Source organism: Manis javanica, chromosome 3, assembly GCF_040802235.1.
Source record: "Manis javanica isolate MJ-LG chromosome 3, MJ_LKY, whole genome shotgun sequence".
Classification (NCBI taxonomy): Eukaryota; Metazoa; Chordata; class Mammalia; order Pholidota; family Manidae; genus Manis; species Manis javanica.
Genome location: NC_133158.1, coordinates 164342240 through 164363335, shown reverse-complemented (window position 1 = coordinate 164363335; position 21096 = coordinate 164342240). Strand labels below are relative to the sequence as shown.

Here is a 21096-nt window from a genome sequence, read left to right as displayed (position 1 = left end):
AACCCCTTATCGGAAATGTCATTTATGAATATATTCTCCCATACTGTAGGATGCCTTTTTGTTCTGCTGATGGTATCCTTTGCTGTATAGAAGCTTTTTAGTTTGATATAGTCCCACCTGTTCATTCTTGCCTTTGTTTCCCTTGCCCAGGGAGATGTGTTCATGAAAAAGTTGCTCATGTCCATATTCAAGAGAGTTTTGCCTATGTTTTCTTCTAAGAGTTTTATGGTTTCATGACTTATGTTCAGATCTTTGATCCATTTCGAGTTTACTTTTGTGTAAGACAGTAATCCAGTTTCATTCTCTTGCATATAGCTGTCCAGTTTTGCCAACACCTGTTGTTGAAGAGGCTGTATCTCTGCATTGTATGTCCATGGCTCCTTTATCATATTAATTGGCCACATATGTGTGGGTTTCTATCTGGGCTCTCTATTTGATTTCATTTATCTATGGCTATGTTCTTGTGCCAGTACCAAATTATCTTGATTACTGTGGCTTTGTAGAGCTTGAAGTTGAGGAGCGTAATTCCCCCCTGCTTTTTTCTTCCTTCTCAGGATTACCTTCACTATTCAGGGTCTTCCATATGAATTTTAGAACTATTTGTTCCAGTTCATTGAAGAATGCTGTCAGTATTTTGATAGGGATTGCATTGAATCTGTAGATTGCTTTAGGCAGGATGGCCATTTTGATAATATTAATTCTTCCTACCCAAGAGCATGGGGTTAATTTCCATTAATTAGCATCCTCTTTAATTTGTCTCAAGAGTGTCTTGTAGTTTTCAGAGTACAGGTCTTTCACTTCCTTGGTAGGTTTATTCCTAGGTATTTTATTCTTTTTGATGCAATTGTGAATGGAATTGTTTTCCTGATTTCTCTTTCTGCTAGTTCATCATTAGTGTGTAAGAATGCAACAGATTTCTGTGTATTAATTTTGTATCCTTTGCTGAATTCAGATATTCTAGTAGTTTTGGAGTGGAGTCTTTAGGGTTTTTTATGTAAAATATTATGTCATATGTAAGCAGTGACAGTTTAACTTGTTCCTTGCTAATCTGGATGCCTTTTATTTCTTTGTGTTATCTGATTGCTGTGTCTAGGACCTCTGGTACTGTATACTGAATAAAAGTGGGGAGAGTGAGCATCATTGTCTTGTTCCCAGTCTTAGAGGAAAAGCTTTCAGTTTTTTGCTGCTAAGGATGATGCTGGCTGTGGGTTTGTCATATATGACCTTTATTATGTTGAGGTACTTGCCCTCTATACCCATTTTGTTGAGTTTTTATCATGAATGGATGTTGAATTTTGTCAAATGCTTTTTCAGCATCTATTAAGATGATCATGTGATTTTTGCCCTTCTTTTTATTAATGTATTGGATGATGTTGATGGATTTTCTAATATTGTACCATCCTTGCATCTCTGGAATAAATCCCACTAGATTATAATGTATGATCTTTTTGATGTATTTTTGAATTCGGTTTGCTAAAATTTTGTTGAGTATTTTTGCATCTATGTTCATCAGGGATATTGGTCTGTAGTTTTCTTTTTTTGTGGTGGTTTTACCTGGTTTTGGTATTAGAGTGATGCTGGCTTCATAGAATGAGTTTGAAAGTATTCCCTCCTACTACTTTTTGAAAACTTTAAGGAGGGTGGGTATTAGGTCTTCACTAAATGTTTGATAAAATTCAGTGGTGAATGCATCTGGTGTGGGAGTCTTGTTCTTGGGTAGTTTTTTTGATTACCAATTCAATTTCATTGCTGGTAATTGGTTCAAATTTTCTGTTTCTTCCTGGGTCAGTCTTGGAAGGTTGTATTTTTCTAGAAAATTGTCCATTTCTTCTAGACTATTGAATTTGTTAGCTTATAATTTTTCATAGTATTTTCTAATAATTTGTATTTTGGTGGTGTCCACAGGGATTTTCCTTTCTCATTTCTGATTCTGTTTATGTATGTAGACCCTCTTTTTTTCCTTGATAAGTCTGGCTAGGGGTTTACCTATTTTGTTTATTTTCTCAAAGAACCAGCTCTTGATTTTGTTAATTTTTCTATTGTTTTATTCTTTTCCATTGTATTTATTTCAGCTCTAATCTTTATTATGTCCCTCCTTCTACTGACTTTGCACCTCATTTGTTCTTCTTTTTCCACTTTCATTAATTGTGAATTTAGACTGTTCATTTGAGATTGTTCTTCCATCTTTAAGTAGGCCTGAATTGCTATATACTTTTCTCTTAGAATTGCCTTTGCTGCATCTCACAGAAGGTTGGGGTGTTGAGCTGTTGTTTTCAGTTGTCTCCATATTGCTTGATCTCTGTTTTAATTTGGTCATTGATCCATTGTTTATTTAGGAGCAGGTTGTCAAGCCTCCATGTGTTTGTGAGGCTTTTTGTTTTCTTTGTACAATTTATTTCTAGTTTCATACCTTTGTGATCTGTGAAGTTGGTTGGTACTAATTTGGTCTTTCTGAATTTGCTGAGGCTCTTTTTGTGGCCTAGTACGTGGTCTATTCTTGAAAGTGTTCCATGTGCACTTAAGAAGAATGTGCATCCTGCTGCTTTTGGGTGGAGTGTTCTGTAGATGTCTGTTAGGTCTATGTGTTCTAATGTGTTGTTCAGTGCCTCTGTGTCCTTACTTATTTTCTGTCTGGTTGATCTGTCCTTTGGAGTGAGTGGAATGTTGAAGTCTCCTAAAATGAACGCATTGCATTCTATTTCCTCCTTTAATTCTTTTAGTATTTGTTTCACATATGTAGGTGATCCTGTGTTGGATGCATAGATATTCACAATGGTTATATTCTCTTGTTGAACCGACCCCTTCATCATTTTGTAATGTCTGTCCTTTGTCTATTGTTACTTTCTTTGTTTTTAAGTCTATTTTATCTGATACAAGTATTGCAACTCCTGTTTTTTTCTCCCTATTGTTCGCATGAAATATCTTTTTCCATCTTTTAGTCTGTGTATGTCCTTGGGTTTGAAGTGAGTCTCTTGTAGGCAGCATATAGATGAGTCTTGCTTTTTTATCCATTCTGTAACTCTATATCTTTTGATTGGTGCATTCAGTCCATTTACATGTAGGGTGATTATCAATAAATACGTACTTATTGCCATTGCAGGCTTTGGATTTGTGGTTACCAAAGGTTAAAGGGCAGCTTCTTTACTGTTTAAAGTCTAACTGAACTCACTTATTATGCTATTATAAACACAATCTGAAGGTTTTTTTTTTTCCTCCCCTCTTCTTTTTCTTTCTCCTTCCCTCTTTATATGTAGGGTGTCATATTCTGTACTCTTTGTGTTTCCCTTGACTGACTGTGGTGGCTGATTAATTTTGCATTTGGTTATTAATTAATTGGTCTACTTCCTTTACTGTGGTTTTATTTTCCCTGGTAACAGCTCTTTAGTCTTGACTGCTCTCCAGTCTAGAGGAATCCCTTTAAAATACACTGTAGAGATGGTTTGTGGGAGGTAAATTCCCTCAACTTTTGCTTATCTTGAAATTATTTAATCCCTGCTTCAAATTTGTATGATAATCTTGCTGAGTATAGTATTCTTGGTTGAGGCCCTTCTGTTTCATTGCATTGAATATAACATGCCACTCCCTTCTGTCTTGTAGAGTTTCTACGGAGTAGTCTGATGATAGCCTGATGGGTTTTCCTTTGTATGTGATGTTTTTTGTCTCTCTGGCTGCTTCTAATACTTTGTCCTTGTGCTTGATCTTTGCCATTTTAATTATTATATGTCTTTGTGTTGTCTTCCTTGGGTCCCTTGTGTTGGGAGATCTGTGCACTTCCTTGGCCAGAGAGACTATTTCCTTCCCCAGGTTGGGAAAATTTTCAGCAATTATTTCCTCAAAGAGACTTTCTATCCGCTTTTCTCTCTCTTCTCCTCTGGTACCCCTATAAAGTGCTTGCATTTGTATTTGTCACATATTCTTTCATTCTTAGAGATCCTTTTTTCCTCTCTCTGCCTCATTGTATTTGTATTCCTGTTCTCTAATTTCAATTCCATTTACTGTCTTCTCTACTTCCTCTAATTTGCTTTTAAATCCCTCCATTGGTTATTTCATTTCAGCTACTGTGTTTTTTAAGGTGTCTGTCTCCCTCCTGAATTCATCTCTTAGCTCTTGAATATTTTTCTGCAGCTTCATTAGCATGCTTAAGACTTTTATTTTGAATTCTCTTTCAGGAAATTCGTTGATTTCAGTTACACCGAGCCCTCTTTCTGGTGTTTGAGGGATTTTTGATTGAACAAGGTTCTTCTGCCTTTTCATAATCCCTTTTCTCCAAGATGTTCTCTTTTCCCAGATGTAGACTGGCTGGTGCAATCTCATTTCTGGTCACTCTTTTAGAATAGTTGTGTTTGTTGTATTTTCATATTATATGTGATTTTCGGAGGAGATACCTGCCTCATTTCTCATGCCACCATCTTTTTTTCTCTCCCCATACTTCTTTTTATTGCCAAATAATATTCTATTTAGTGGATATACCACAGTTTGTTCATCCATTCATCAGCTGATAAGCATTTGTATATTTTCCAGTTTTTTATTATTAGGAGTGATGCTGTTATAAATGTTCATGTAGTAGTTTATGAGTGATCTGTATTTCCAGTTCTCTTGGGTATATACTAGGAATTGAATTGATGTCTTGTGGAGTTACATAGAGTTATATGATAACCCTATGTTTAACTTTTTGAGGAGCAGCTCTTTTGTTTTCCAAAGTGGCTATAGCATTTAATTGTCCTCCCATCAGTATATGAAGATTCCAAGTTCTTTACCAATGTTTGTTATTGTCTGTCTTTTTTATTTAACCATCCCAGTGGATATGAAGTAGTATCTCATTGTGGTTTTGATTTTTATTTCCCTAAGGTCTAAGATGATTATCTCTTTATGTGCTTATTAGCCATATGTATATTTTTCATAAAATGTGCATTCAAATCATTTAACCATTTTTTAAATTGAGTTGTAGTGTCTTTTTATTGTTGAGTTCTTAGAGTTCTTTATATATTCGGAATACAAGTCCCTTACTTACACATATGATTTGAAGATATTTTCTCTATTCTGCGTGTTGTCTTTTTAGTTTTTTGATTTTATCTTCTGAACCACAAAGTGTTTAATTTTGATGAAATCCAATTTATAATTTTTTCTTCTGTCATTTGTACTTCTGGTGTCATATCTAACAAGTCATTACTTAATCCTAGTTCTCAGAGATTTACTCCTGTGTTGTAAGAGTTTTATAGCTTGTGTTATCGGTTATTTTTTGTATATAGTGTGAAGTAGGGATCCAACTTAATTCGGTTTGTATGTGAATATCCAGTTGTCCCAGCACAGTTTGTTGGAAAGACTATTCTTTCCCCATTGATTTGTTTTGACACCCTTGTCAAAAATCAGTTGGCCATAATGTAAGGTTTATTCCTGAGCTGTGAATTCTGTTCCATTGATTTATATGCCTGTCTTTATGCCAGTACTATATTATCATGATTACTGTAGCTTTGTACTGAGTTTTGAAAGTAGGAAGTTCAAGATTGCAGCTTTGTTCCTTTTCAAAATTGGGCAATTTTGGTCTATAGCATTTCCATATGAATTTTAGAGTCAGTCAGTTTTACAAAAAAGGCAGTTGGGATTTTGATAGGGATTGCATTGAATCTGTAGATCAATTAGGGGAGTATTGCCGCCTTAAGAGTATTAATCCTTCTGATTGATGAACATGGTGTGTCTTCCCATTTATTTAGATCTTTTAAAATTTCTTTCAACAGTGTATTGTTTTCAGTGTACAGAGCTTGAAGTTTTTAACTTCTCTTTGAAAGCTCTCCTCCATTTTCCAGGTAGTGATAGTTATTTTGTTAGGTCATGTACATTATTATGTGGCACTGAAACTTTTATTATACTTAACCTACTTTATGCGGCCAGTTATAATCTAAGTTTAATCACTCATCTGTCTTAATTTAAAAAATAAATGGCCAGCATTAAAAATTTTCTGTTCTCTCAGAGTTGCTAATTGAACATGCTCTCTAGAAACATGTCTGTATACAACAAATTTTGCATGTGATTTTGGGGACTCAGGGCCTCAGTTCTAAGAGGCTGTGTATACCTACTGCGAATCCAACCCCAGCATTTTAGAAGAATATTGAGAGGTCCTAGAAAGGAATATTTTTCTTTCTTTTAATATGTGTAAATTAAAGGTAATTTCTCCAGGTATTTCCCTTGAGGATATTCATGTGGCCCATTTTGTTTTATCTTTCTAATAGTTTTCATATGTATCACTTTGCAGCTGCTATTCATGCTCTCAGGTCTCTTCACCAGCAGCATAAACTTCTTCACTGGCAAAGTAGCCTTTCTTCTATGCTAGCTATTTTCCCACTTGTAAAAGTGAATAAAATTGTATGTCTGTTCTGGAAGGAACAGGAAGGGAGACTAGATTTCAGGGGTAAAGAACACTTTTTTTTTTTGGTGAAAGAGCAGATTTCCTTTTGGCCTAAACAAACCATTTCTGATATGAAAGAAGATGCCTATTATTTCAGTTAAAGCAGTAGTATAGATTCACTAAGGAAAACACATGAGTAATCTTCAAAATATAGGTTCTTAATTTTTTTCTGGATGGGAATTACAAGTAAAATCTCTACCTGTGGATCACTTTACTATTTGCGTCCCTCAGTAGTAGCAAATGCTCTGAATCTGAGTGGCATTTTAGTATCAGAACAGAATTTTAACTTCACTACATTTGAGATATTTGGTAATCAGTCTGTGGAATTCAGTGGCAGTTGCTCACTACACTCATAGATAGTCTGTCATGACTAGGTACAGAAAATTGAGAGATAAGTTAAAGGAAAACAAAACTGGTGAATTTCAGCTATCTTCCTTATATGAAGGAATAGACTGCAAGAAAACAGATAGTCTTGTTTTAGCTGCCTGGTAATTTATAAATCTTACAACTCTGATAACTCTAGTATTCCTGGGGTTTTTTACCTTGCTTTACTGACCCTAGCTCTTTACACTGCCAGCTTCTAAACCTCAGATGAGTCCATCCTGAATTCTCTTTGTGTTTTCTTTGTATAACCTTTTGTGGTTAGTATCAGGCAATCTGGGATTTCAACATCTTTTACCTAAAGTGCAAGTAGGATCACATGTGCTTTATAGGAATTTTATATTTTACACACAATGTTGTATTAAAAGCTATTTCCAAGAGCAGAGATAGTCTTTTCAAGAAATGATGGTGGAACACCTGGACATCCACATGCAAAAAAAAAAATGAACTTAGGCACAGACTTTACAACCTAAGCAAAAATTAACTCAAAATGGATCATAGACCTAAATATGAAATGCAAAACTATACAACTAGAAGACAATAGGGGTGAAAATCCAGGTGACCTTGGGTTTGGTATGACTTTTTACATACATCATCAAAGGCATGATCCATGAAGAAATGAATTGATAAGCTGGACTTCATTAAAATTAAAAACTTAGGCTTTGTGAAAAACTTAGGCTTTGTGAAAGACAACCTGGGAGAAAATATTTGCAGAAGACATATTTGAAAAAGGACCATTATCCAAAGTATACAAAGAACCTTTAAAACTCAATTATAAGAAAACAAACAATCCAGTTAAAAAATGAGCCAATGAGTGACCTTAACAGAGAGACCCCTCACTAAAGATATACAGATGGCAAGTAAGCATATAAAAAGATACTTCACATCATACGTCATCAAGGAAATGCAAATGTAGAGCTACCACTACACACCTGTTGTATGGCCAAAATCCAGAACATGGGTAATACCAAATGCTGGTGAGAATGTGGAGCAGCAGGAATTCTCATTCATTGCTAGTGGGAATGCAAAATGATATGGTTGCTTTGAAATACAGTTTGGTGGTTTCTTATAAGATTAAACATCCTCTTACCAGAAGATCCTATAATTACTACTCCTTAGTATTTACCCAAGAGGATTAGAAACTTATGTCCACACAAAACCTGTGCGTGGATGTTTATATCAGCTTTATTTGTAATTACCCAAAGGTGGAAGTAAGTAACCAAGATATCCTTCAGTAGGTGAATGAATAATAAATTGTGCTATATCCTGAGAATAGAATATTATTCAGCATAAAAAAGAAATGAACCATCAAGCCATAGAAAGACATGGAGGAAACTTAAATGCAAATTATTAAGTGAAAGAAACCAATCTGAAAAGGCTGCATATACTGTATGATTCCAATTATATGACATTGTGGATAAAGCAAAACTTGGAAGACAGCAAAAAAGACAAATGGCTGCCAAGGTTTAGGGGAAAGGAAAGGATGAATTGGTAGAACATAGAGGATTGTTAGGGTGGTGAAACTACTCTGTATGATACTGTAATTGTGGATACCTGTCATTAAACATTGTCCAAACCCATAGTCTGTTACAGCACCAATAGTGAATCCTAATGTAAACTGTGGACTTTGGTTCATAATGATGTGTCAGTGTAGGTTCATCATTTGTAACAAACGTGCCACTCTGGTGGAGCATGTTGGTAATAGGTGAGGACATGGATGGGTGAGGACAAGGAGTATACAAGAAATTTCTGTCTTCTGTTTAATATTGCAGTTAATTTAAAGCTGCTGTAAAAAAAAAATGTCCTAAAAAAAAGTTAGCACCATCTGAGCTGGAAAAAATATGGAATTTAAATGAAATATTAAAATATTACATTTATGGGATGCCCTTTATTTCCTCTGAGGGAAGTGGGACATTTCCTTGCTGAGGTATTGGGATAAAATATTTGCAGAGAATGTCCTATATTTTCTCTCTTTTTCTTTTATGAGGAGTACAACTTTTGTGATTGAGCCTCTCAGGTGAAAATGAATTTTCAAGTTTGACCAGAGTCAGAGTATCTTGGTAATATAGCCAGATGAATGATCAGTTTGCCCATTAACTTTGTTCTGTGTTTAAATATGAATTTAGCAGTTACAGCCACTTGACCCATAATGATACTAAAAATTATTAGTTCAGTGACTACTGGAGTTTTGAGTCCCTCCCTCCATTATTCAGTCAGCAGAATAATAGCAGTAAGAAAAGCTAACATTTATTGATTGTAAACAATAAATGACAAGCATTTTACATGGGTTATTTCTTTTAATTCTTACATTATGAGGTAGGTATATATATCATCTACATCTTTCAGATGGAGAAACTGAAGCTTAAAGAGCTTAAGCAAGTTACGACATAGAAAGTGTATAGTCCAGACAGTATTTGAACCCATGCAGTGTGACTGCAAAACTGGTGGGCTTAACCATGAAGCTGAGACGCCTCCCTTAGCTGTGTTTCCTTAAAAAATAACTCTTTGAGAAACCTTTTCGTTTTGTTTTCCTTAAAAAATAACTCTTTGAGAAACCTTGTAATTCAGTTATCTTTAGTTTCATTGTTTGATGGACTAAAAATTCTAGTAAATGGATCCTCAAAGCTTTTAATAATAGAAGGAAAAACATTAGATTCTGTGAGAATCTTATAGGCTTCTAGAAATTGGTGGCTAAAGCCTATTTTAATATGGTTGAATGAACTAGGGTGCTCAACCTAGGCAAGAGAATTCAAACTGAAAGTCTGATTGGCAGAAAAATTAGGGATGTTTTGTGTGAAGCTGCAAGACAGAACTTGGAGCAGAGGGTGAAATTTGTGGGAAAGTTTATATTGGTTTAGTTCTGATGAACAGTGGTCAGTATCTGCCAGTACTGGGAAATCAATACAATTAATTTTAGGGAAGGTTAGTTAGGTCCCTTGCACCAATAGTGAATAATTAAAACTGGCCAGTCTTGCTCTGGGTACCCTAAAGGTTCAAGCAATATGTCATAGAGACTAGACTAGGTAACATTAAAGCTGTCTTCCAACTCTGATTAGATCTGTTTGGCTTATTTGAGGCCCACTGCATAGATTATCTCCTGAAAAGGATTGAGGATCGTAACTTTGAAAGTAATACACAGAGGTTTTATGACCTCAAGAAGTTTGAGAAACATTATTTTATGGTAAATACAAGCTTTTTCTGTACTTTACATGAAGAAAATAATTTGAATTTTCTCTATTTTGGGAGAACTAAATGATAGGGATTTCTCTGCAGAAGAATATGACACTGTGATGGTGACCAGTATTCTCATAGTATTTTTTTCTCTTGACACTATTGTACATGCCTAATTGATACAAGCTAGTTAAGAGGATTCAAGTCTGAAATTACCTTTCAAACAATGATAAATATCTTAACTTCTACAACTCTGACATTTATGTCAGATGCTTGAATGAGTTAACCAAATAATAAGTAAAATGTTAAGGGGGACCTGAGACTTTAAGGGACTCACTCATTGCCCTATCACTGAATCCAGCACAGTGTCACGTGATCATTTAATATTGGGCCAATCCATGGTGATACTTAATACAGTTTCTTATATAACACATTCATTTTGTTTTCCTTAAAAAAAAAAAACAAAAGTTGCCATAGGGGAAAATATTGTGTTATAAAATGTTGTTTTAAAGAGGAAAGAAAATATTCACAAGGACTATGAAAGTTAAAAATGGCATAATATTTTTACCTACAGGACAGCATTTGTTTTAATGTAAGTTAATACAAGAGTTTAGCCTGTCTATTAAAAAACCTGAACATTACCTGTCAAATCTAAAAGTTGACTGTATTCCCAGCTTTTGCTTCAGTGGTTTTTCTTTGCTTTCAAATGCTCGCTCTTATTTCTATCACCAGTATTATTAACACATTTTCCACTTGTTCTTATCACCAATTCCTAAGGGAGCAAAATGACCCATAGATAAAGCTATCTTACTTATTTGAATACCATTAGTTTCCTAAATAACATAGTTAATGGGTAACATAAATCATATTTCTTAATAAGGTATAGTATTAGAATAAATCTGTGAGTTATCAAAATTTAAGGATTGGAAGAAATGTGTAATCCCTATAGGTATTAATGATGTGTGTAACTAGTTTCTGAGTAAAAAGGAAACAAGTGCAGTAAATAAAGTCAATAATGAATACTAATTTCTCAGTGGAAAGATGTTCCTTTTATATTCCTTCATATTATGTATATGGTATCATCATTTTTCATACATTTTATTTACTTCAGTTTTTATTCCTTTTATAACTTGACTTTATGTGTATATTTGTAATTTTTTTTAGTATGGTAATTAAGAACTAGCTAAAATTTATCTCAAACCCATACAATAGCAAATTAAATTATTATAGCTTATAAATTGTAATTTCTCTTTGCAGATAGTAAATAAAATGTATTTTCTTCCATAAACTTAGGAACTTAGTCTTTTCCAGATGTTACAATGGTTATGAATAAAAAATTGGTGTGAAATTAGTTGCTGTCTGATTTACATTCTGTTTTAAATGCGAGAGTAAATGAATGGTTCATAGATTTGAATGCATGTTGTCTTATTGGATAGATTGGTCTATTTAGCTATTTGACAAACATTTATTGAGCCTCTGCATTATGCAGTTCTGGGTCCTATGCTAGAAGTTAGAGTTTCAAAGATAGTGAATGTAAGATAAATTCTAGCCGAAATAAGCAGGTGAAGAGAGGCAACAAAGGGCCAGGTAGTTTATTTGAATGCAAATGCCCGGGTGATGTTCCCTGGTCTGGCTTTCACAGGCTGGGGAAGTCACACCGGGTCAGGGAGGTGGGGGCTTATAAGGGGTTAGGAGGGGGAGGAGTGGGCAAGCTACCCTAGGGGGCATGGAGAGGTATGATTGGCTAAAGGTGACATGATAGACAACTATAAACTTTTTTCCTTCCAAGAGGGAGGAGGCTGGCATCCGGGTCTTAGTTGGCACATCAGAAGGATGGAATTCAGGAAGAGCTGTTCCCTTTCCTTATAAGGCACGGACCTTGAGGTCTGGTCTGTTCTCCTTTTATGGTATCTCTGTTCTGTTTGCATGTTCTTGTTTTTCCTTCCTCCAGCCTAACAGTAAAGACATGTGCTTCCCTGAATTTGTGGCATTTTGTCTATTCTTTATGACTTAGGACAGTAGTGACTTATTAAAAGATAAGAAAAAAACCTTTTAAGTTTCAGGTGTGTGACTAAAATACCATACATATCAGTTCATTCGGATTTTAATCTCTGTATCTGATATCCAATGGGTTTCTTAAGGTAATCTTTGAAGCTTTAGGGCTGCTTATAAAAGTGTTTTAAATAACCTCCAAGTATTTGTCCTATGCTTAAAGTCCAGCAGCCATTCTGGAGGGGAGAGGTGTGAGGAGCTCTTATGGAGAAATGGAGGGAAATGGAAGGGAATCCTAAGAATTTTCTTACAGTTTTCTTGTTAGGAAGGCTTTCGAGCTCATTATTTATCTAAAAGATAGCTCTGAGTAAACTAGTCATGACAGTACTTTAGGCCTGATGGGTACCTAACTCCAGGATAATTTGGCTGAAGGCTCCGCAATGTGCTCAGTCTAATCTGGCAGCTGCCATCCAACCACCTGTGGCTGTTTAAATTAAAAAAAAAAAATTTGTATTAGCCACATTTCAAGTGCTCAGTTGCCACATGTGGCATATGGCTACTTTATTGGACAGTGTAGAAATAGAACGTTTCTATCATCTTGGAAAGTTCTTTTGCATAGCACTGATCTAGGTAACAAAGTTACATGAGAAAGATGTTAGAGGGGTTTTAGTTGTGTGGAGATTGTATAGAATTGAAAAGGATATTTTAACTGAGATCCTCTAAGACTTTGAATGTGATATTCATTGATGTTTGGAACATATCAGGTGTTTAATTCTTATACTTTGCTCCCAAAGTAAAATAAACAAAATTTAGTTTTACTTCAAAATTACAGATGTTGGTATGTTTGACTCTTAGGATGATTCTGAATTTCATTGTGCAGTCTTCTAAGGCAAATACTGATTTAACAAGGTTACTTCTTTTTTTTTTTCCATTAATTAATTAAGCCCCTGAAGTTTTCAGACTTTTTAGCTATTTCGGTAAATAAATCCTCATCTATTTCACCAATCCCTTAGCTCTTTCCAAGCAGCAAATAATGTTTTTATGTTAGAGGGAAGTGCTCCCATTCTTTAGTTTCCTACTCCACTTTAGTGAGGTGAAATTAGAGAAAAAAATATTTGTCATATAGCAGTACTTTTTGTATGAATATATGGTCAAGATTAATAAAATCTATCATTTTTCTTTTCCTCTAAATGGACGTAACTTTGTCATTTTAATACACTGCACTGATTAGAAAAAAATGGACGATAGAAAAGTTTAAAGATCTGAATGTGAAAAAGTGAAAGATCTCTCTTGGTCTTAATGGCAATAGTTCTAGTGTGTACCTTGCGTCTGATAATGGTTGTTGGTTTAAGGTAACGTACATGTCTTTTTACAGTATTAGTAGTTTAAAGCAGAAAAACATCTCTGTAGATACAAGAGATTTGATAGTATTTAACATCCATTTTTGATAATTTAAAAATTTCTTACTAAAATGAAAATATTTCAATAAATATATTTGGTTATATTAATAGATTTTTCTATTTTGGTCATGGTGTATTACTATTTTAATATACTACTTGATTCTTACTGCTAATATTTATTTAAAAAATAAGTTGGTATTTTTTCTTTTTTGTCACCAGATTCTATTTTTTTGATGGAGTATCATTGATAGACAATCTTATATTGGTTTCAAATGTACAACACAGTGGTTCAATTTTACCCATATTATTAAATCCTCACCCTCTCTAGTGCAGTTACTATCCATCAACATAGAAAAATGTTACAGAATCATTGACTATATTCTCCATGCCATACAACAGTCCCCATGACCAACTTATATTGTGATTGCAAATCATCGTGCTCCTTTATCCCCCTCACCCTCTCCACCTGCCCACCCCAACCCCTCTACCTTGGTAACCACTAGTCACTTCTCAGTGTATTCGAGTCTACTGCTATTTTGTTCCTTCTATTTTGCTTCGTTTCTATATTCCACAAATAAGTGAAATCATATAGTATTTATCTTTCTCTGCCTGGCCTATTTCACTGAGCATAATACCCTCTAGATCCATCCATGTTGTTGCAAATGGAAAGCTTTCTTTTCTTCTTATGACTGAATAATATTCCATTGTGTATGTAACACATCTTTATCCATTCATCTACTGATGGACACTTAGGTTGCTTCCATATCTTAGCTATTGTAAATAATGCAATGATAAACATAGGGGTGCATATATCTTTTTGGATCAGGGATTTTGTTTTCTTCAGGTAAATTCCTAGAAGTGGAATTACTGAATTGAATGGTATTCCTATATTTAGTGTTTTGAGAAACCTCAATACTGCTTTCCACAGTGGTTGCACCAATTTACATTCCCCCCTACAGTGTAGGAGAGTTCCCATTTCTCCACCTCCTTGCCAACATTTGTTATTTCTTGTCTTTTGGATAGTGGCCATTTTAATTGGTGTGAGGTGATGTCTCATTGTGGTTTTAATTTGTATTTCCCTGATGATTAGTAATGTGGAGCATCTTTTCATGTGTCTGTTGGCCATTTGTATTTCTTATTTGGAAAAACGTCTGTTCAGGTCCTCCACCCATTTTTTAGTTGGATTGTATGATTTTTGGGTGTTGAGGTGTGTGAGTTCTTCATATATTTTGGATGTTAAACCTCCAGATAAACTGTTTATGAATATATTCTCCCATACTGTAGGATACCTTTTTGTTTGCTGGGTGTCCTTTGCTGTACGTAAGATTTTTAGTTTGATTTAGTCGCACTTGTTCATTTTTTATTTTGTTTCCCTTGCCTGAGGAGATGCGTTCAGGAAAAAGTTGCTCATGTTTACATTCAAGAGAGTTTTGCTTATGTTTTCTTCTAAGAGTTTTATGGTTTCGTAACTTACATTCAGGTCTTTGATCCATTTCGAGTTTACTTTTGTATATGGAGATAAGACAGTAATCCAGTATCATTCTCTTACATGTAGTTGTCTAGTTTTCACTTCTGTCATTATGAATTCTTCTCTTCTGAAGGATCACTGATACTCAAATGGTTTTTTCTCCATCAGGTATGTTACTTTAAGTGAAGATAGTGAAGTGAGAAGTGAAAATTGCTTGTTTGTGGTGTAGGCTTCCTACTTCTATAAAATTGCAACACCTATTGTAATAGGTAGTTGCTTAAACAGAATTCAAGATACTGTAATATGGCTGTGACCAGTTGCAGGCCATAGCTTTCCTTCCTTTGCATCATGGTTTTGATGAAAGGATATTTTGAAAGAATTAGGTGTGCAGTCTGTTTTTCTTTTAAATAAAATTTGTCCATTTGAAATCTTTCGGCATGGCATCCTCATGCAGCACTTTGCTAGCTTCATGTACACTATGCAAGATTACTTGCAGAGGTCACACTTCCCTACGTAAGGATCTTATTAGTTCACAGTAAAATGAGTGGTGGGTGAGTTTGAATACCAGTAACATTTTAGAACATTAAAAAAAGTTGAGAATATAAAAACTAAGTTGTATTTAGTCACCATCTATCAATTAACACTTTTCTGTTTATTGAAATGTTCATTTTTGTTGATACTATATGTATTTTTCTACAGATATAAGCGTGTCTTTTCAGTTGGAACCCATGCGATTACTACATACAATCCCAATACCTTGGAAGTAACAAATCAGGTAATCCTGTAGGAAGCTGTTAGGCATTTGTTTGAACTCCATTTGAATTTAAAAAGCCAGGATATGACCCTTGACTCCCTGGTCTGAAGTCTGTACTTTAGGTTGGAAATATCAAATGTGAAAGAGATTGGTAACTGATAAGCTTATATAATACTCAGTGCTCAGGACCAAAAATAAATAAAAGATGTGTTTGTGAGGGAGAATGTGCTTATTCTAGGCTCTAAGGGGTATAATATTTTGATATGTTACTACTGATTGTAGCCATCTCTTTTATGGTAAATTCTTTATAATATTAAAGGCTATACTGTTACTGTCATACAGGCGTAAGTACGATTATTTATAAAGGTAAGACTAACCTAATATGGATAAGTAAACATACATAAATACATTCCAGCTTATTTTAATTCTAAATTAAGCATGCTTTACAGGTTCTGTGTTTGTTTTTAACAAATTTGCAGGTAAATTTTATGAAAAAAATTAAGAAATTTTATGGATATTTCATAAAATTTTATGTTCTGGTTCTTTTCACTTCTGTTGTATTAATTGCTTTGGACTAATGTCATTAAATTTGGAATACAGATAGGATATTGTTGTCTGTGATGACTAAAAACCTTTAAAAGAATTTGTTATATAATAACTTAAGATGTAACTTCTTCTAGACCTCTGTATTACTTTGTAAGATTTTTCTCATTTAACCGGTGGTTGAAATTAAAGTACTAAAAATAGTGTTTGATTTCACTGTTAGAACATCAATTGAAAGAATTCCTTCCTTTTTGTTAGTGGCCTTATGGAGACATTTGTAGCATCAGCCCTGTTGGAAAAGGACAAGGAACAGAGTTCAACCTCACATTTCGTAAAGGCAGTGGGAAAAAGTCAGAGACCTTAAAATTTTCTACAGAGCACAGAACAGAACTTCTTACAGAAGCATTGGTAAGAGAGATTCTATATTAATAATATAAATTTCTGTTTTCTTTTCAAAATGAAACAGTTACATTAAAGTACAGATATTAATGTTCTAAGCCTCTGTTCCCACTGTATTTATTGACCTTTATCTTGACACTTAAACTCTTACTTTTCTCTAACTGAAAGGCTAGAAAATCCTGCATATTTGATAATTTCTAAAAGTCTTTTTAAGTACATATACAGAACAAAGCAGTTGTATGTTTAATCTGTCTTGTTTTTCAGTAAAGCTTCAACTTTTTTTTATTGAATATCCTTAAACTATAACCAAAATTTCAGTAACATTTTTTATTATCAAAGTTACCAAATTGGGATTTTACTTGTTTTGGATAGGATAGGAAGGACTGAAGTATGAGTCCTCCTTATCTGTCTGTTATGATAAAATGTGATTATGTTTTCTTTTTCAGAGATTTAGAACTGATTTTTCAGAAGGAAAAATCACAGGAAGGGTAAGTATTTAACATTTTAATACCTATTTTATTTGTTCAAATGTTGTACTTTATTGTAGAGACCATTCCATGATCTGTGTGTTCCTTTAATGGCAAAGCTAAAGTAAAAAAAAGAAATGTAATTCTGATGTCTCCAGATACCTTGTGATTGAGATATAAGAAACTCAGATATGAGGAATTAGGTTTATGACTATTAATGCTGATATATGGGGGAAAAATCTTAAGGTACTACTATGGAGCATTAAAAACAAAGCTATAACCATCAGGGAGTCTTTATTGTGTATTCTAAATAGCAACAGTAAGCATCACACCATGAGTAATATTGTTGGCATATATAGTAGTTATTTGGTATAGGAGATTCCTATTTTAGAATTTAAGGTTTGAGTGTGTTCAAACTGCGTTGTTACACTTGCAGTGGATCTGACTCCTAATGAAGCTTGCGTTGTGCACTGACAACTTTGGGAAAGTTGTAGTTGCCTGTTAGAATCTTTTTAGTTTCCCCAGGTCTTTTCTAGTTATGTTACAACGGGGTTTAAACTAAATCAGAGACTTATGGGGAGGAAAAATAGAGCTTTAATGCTTTCTTCACTCCCTTGATATATCTTTTCATGAGAAGGTATTGCTTTTATAAGTGGTGGTGGGTGGTTGGGAGTGGAGAGGAAGGGGAACAGAAAAATGCCCAAACTCATAGCACTGTTCAGAACTCTGTCTTCTGGCAAAAGGCAGGAACCTAATTCTAATATGCTGGCAGCACTATTCCCTTGTCTTTTTTAAGGCCTCATCCTTTTTATGGATGTCTTACTGCTTGCTTTTGCATCCTGGAAGCCTCACTGATCTCATCTCAAGCAATTGGCTGGTTGCCCAAGAGCCATTTAAAATAGTTTAATGGTACTTGGTGAGCTGCTTGTTTCTTGTTCCTGATGAGCCACAAATTTCTATAAATCATACTTTGATATACTAATTTTAATTAATCTTCTGCTAGCAGGTGAGTTTTCTTATATATCTCATCTGCTTGGAAAATAACTGCTTTCAAAAGCATGCTTACACATTTTGTTTATAAGTTTCTCTATGTGATTTGACTTCAGCAGCTTAATACTTTTCAAAACTTTATGGTGGGAACAATATCTCTAGAAGATGGCCTGAAGGACAGTCCACCTGATTTTTCATTAAGAGCAAGTAGCACCTCCTACTGTCCAAATGCTCTTTTGGCTATGCAACACTTGTATAAGTTGAATTTGGCCTTCAGGCCTTGAGTTGCCCCCAGATATACTCTAAATCAGGGCTTTTTAAGTTACTCTCTTGGCCTCCCCAATCCTGAGGTATAATGATATGTTTCCACTGGTACATGTCATTATGACAGTTGATTTTCAGCTGGGCAGAATAGAGAATATTCTGCAGAAGATCCTGCAGCATTTAAACAAGCATAGTTTGGAAAAGCACCACCAGTTTTGTGGCATCCCTTCTACTCCCACTCCTGTTGGAGAGGTGGGGTGCTGCTCCACCCTCTAGTTCAGAATCAAGGCTCTAAATATATTTTTGGCTTATTGCAGGCCCTTTTGTCTTTCTGCAGAGTTCCTTTTATGGAACTGTAATCTGCATGATGCCATTGATCAGTAATGCTGGGGGGCTTGAGGTGGTATGATCCTATGAACCTCTTTGCTGAGTTTAGTTGTGGGATGTTGATGGAGGTGTTTGTTACTTAATGCCTTACGTTCTTTTCTGAACACCTAACAAGAGAATTTATTTCTCTCTTATTTCAGTATTAAGAATAATTGTTCTTTTGAGCAACCAGTTTTTTTACCTTAAGAGTCATGCAACTGACCTTGTGTTCATCATCATCATATTGATGGGTAGAAAACTTTGTGAACTTCTTAGGCAGGCAAGGGAATATTTATTTTACATGTGATTTTGTTACCCTTATTTTGTCGTTGCCTCACTTTGCTTTAATTTTAAGTTATTTTCTTCTGTATTCTGTTTTGGTTAGCAGCCTCGGCTAAACATTTTTCTCTTTCTAAGAATAACACTAGGTAGTAGATGCATGTTGACCATTCTAATTATTTCTGATACTACATACTTTAATTTACAAAGGAATGTTATCATCTGAGTGGAATTTTACTTGCTAATGCAATCAGACTAAAGATAACTGTCCATTGGTGTTATTAGAAAAAGCCTGATGCCACACTGAGGCTTCAGCGTTAGTGTGTGTGTAGAAAGAAAATCTATATTAATAACAGGTGACTCTTGTACAATATGGTTTTGTATTGTGCAGGTCCACTTATATACAGATTATTTTCAATAAATATATTGGAAATTTTTTTGGAGATTTGTGACAATTTGCAAAAACATTTCTGTAGCTTAACTTATTGTAAGCATATAGTATATAATACATGTACAAAATATGGGTTAATTGACTGTTTATGTTATGGGTAAGGCTTCCAGTCAACATTAGACTATTTGTTAGTTGTGTTTTTAGGGAGCCAAAAGTTAAACATGAAATTTTGACTGTGATGGTGGGATTGGTGCCCGCAGCCCCCATGTTGTTCAAGGGCCAGCTGTATAATTAACTGGCTCAGGTTATTTAAATTGAATACTGTACTTCCCTGAAATGTGACTTAGCTCTTTTCTCTAATTTGGATTAAAAAAATCCATCAGCGAAAGTTGTGTAATCTTTTTTCCAATAAAACTTCCAGGTTAATATTTCTGTTTGGGATTTTTTTTTTCTTTTTAGATATTTGTATATGAGTGACTTAAAATTGTTTTTTTACAAGTGTTGTAATCCAGATCTTTGTTAATTTAAAAAGGACATATTTTCTTTAGAGCAAATATTCTTCACTAACTATACACAAACCTCCAAATAGTTAAAGTTAATGTTTTTAACAACTTGGGTATTAGCTCTAGATACTTGTGATATTGTTTAGATTTTTGGCTGGTTTAGCTGTGACTAATACATTCGATGTAACTTTATTTTTGGTAAGCTTAACTGTGAGCCTGAAAGTAATACTCTTTCTCTCTCTAGAGATATAACTGCTATAAGCATCACTGGAGTGATGCAAGAAAACCTGTCATTTTGGAAGTAACTCCTGGAGGCTTTGACCAGATCAGTCCTGCAACCAACAGAGTCCTCTGTTCTTATGACTATAGAAATATTGAAGGCTTTATAGATCTCTCTGATTATCAAGGAGGGTTTTGCATACTTTATGGAGGATTTAGTAGATTGGTAAGTAGTGTTTTTAAAAAGTCATTTAAAAAGTGACATGACATTTGAAAGAGCAGGGTTTTTAATACTTAAGTTTAAACTTACAGCTCTCTAAAATGAGAATATTATGCATTGTATGTCATAGGTTTTTTTTTTTTTTAAGGATTAGGTGAGTTAATTATGTTAAATGCTTTAACACATTCAAGATATGGTTAGTTAACAGTTGTTATTTTCATTAATATTAATGTCTTACTTGAAAGTTTCTAAGATTTCTTTGAAAAGGTAGTTTAGAATATTTTTAGTCTTCTTTCCTTTGCCCAGCTGTTTGTAATCTGAAATCTGAATATTCATTGAAACTTCAAATTAGGAATTAATTTCATGTTTATGTCTTGAAATACTGAACTCTATGTAAATTGTGGTATAGCAGAGGCCACTTAAGATGCTAAGACCCTGGTTGTTAACTGGTAATAGAAGCAGAGGTATAGATGATGGCCACCTTTTTTTTTTTTCCCCTGAAGAAACGTCCTGTCTTCTATAATCAAATCCCACATCTCAAAGAGCAGTAAAGTCTCTACATGGAAAAATTAAGTCAAATTTATGCTCAAGATTCCTTTCTGTTGGGAGTTTTAATTCATGTTACTACACTACAACATTAAGTGTTCTGTAGATAAATTATCCTTCCCTGGGTAGCAGAGCCAGAGCAAGCCTGGAAATTTCAGTTACACAAGAGACTAGAAGATCAGAAAGGAAATAAGAATGATGGGGAAGTAGCTTAACTACTTGATTTGCAAGATATATTTGCTCTTCAGAGTTACAGGTCTTTTTTCATCCTAGATTTCATTATTTACCCAAGTGATAAGTACCATCCTAGTGTTCCTGACCTAGGAACATACTCTAGACG

At 34.4% G+C, this 21096-nt stretch overlaps 1 protein-coding gene across 3 annotated transcripts in view; it reads left to right on the top strand.

Annotated features, from left to right (window-relative positions):
• Positions 1-21096, top strand: part of DNAJC13 (DnaJ heat shock protein family (Hsp40) member C13) — a 132444-nt gene that overhangs the window by 20036 nt on the left and 91312 nt on the right. For all 3 annotated transcript variants that reach the window (XR_012129496.1, XM_073232290.1, XM_073232291.1), the window contains exons 3-6: positions 15515-15590; positions 16371-16520; positions 16958-16999; positions 20016-20216. Coding sequence is in view for 2 of the 3 variants with exons in the window: in XM_073232290.1 (XP_073088391.1) it covers positions 15515-15590; positions 16371-16520; positions 16958-16999; positions 20016-20216 (469 nt within the window). In the remaining variant the exon portion in view is untranslated. The remainder of the gene's footprint in view (positions 1-15514; positions 15591-16370; positions 16521-16957; positions 17000-20015; positions 20217-21096) is intronic.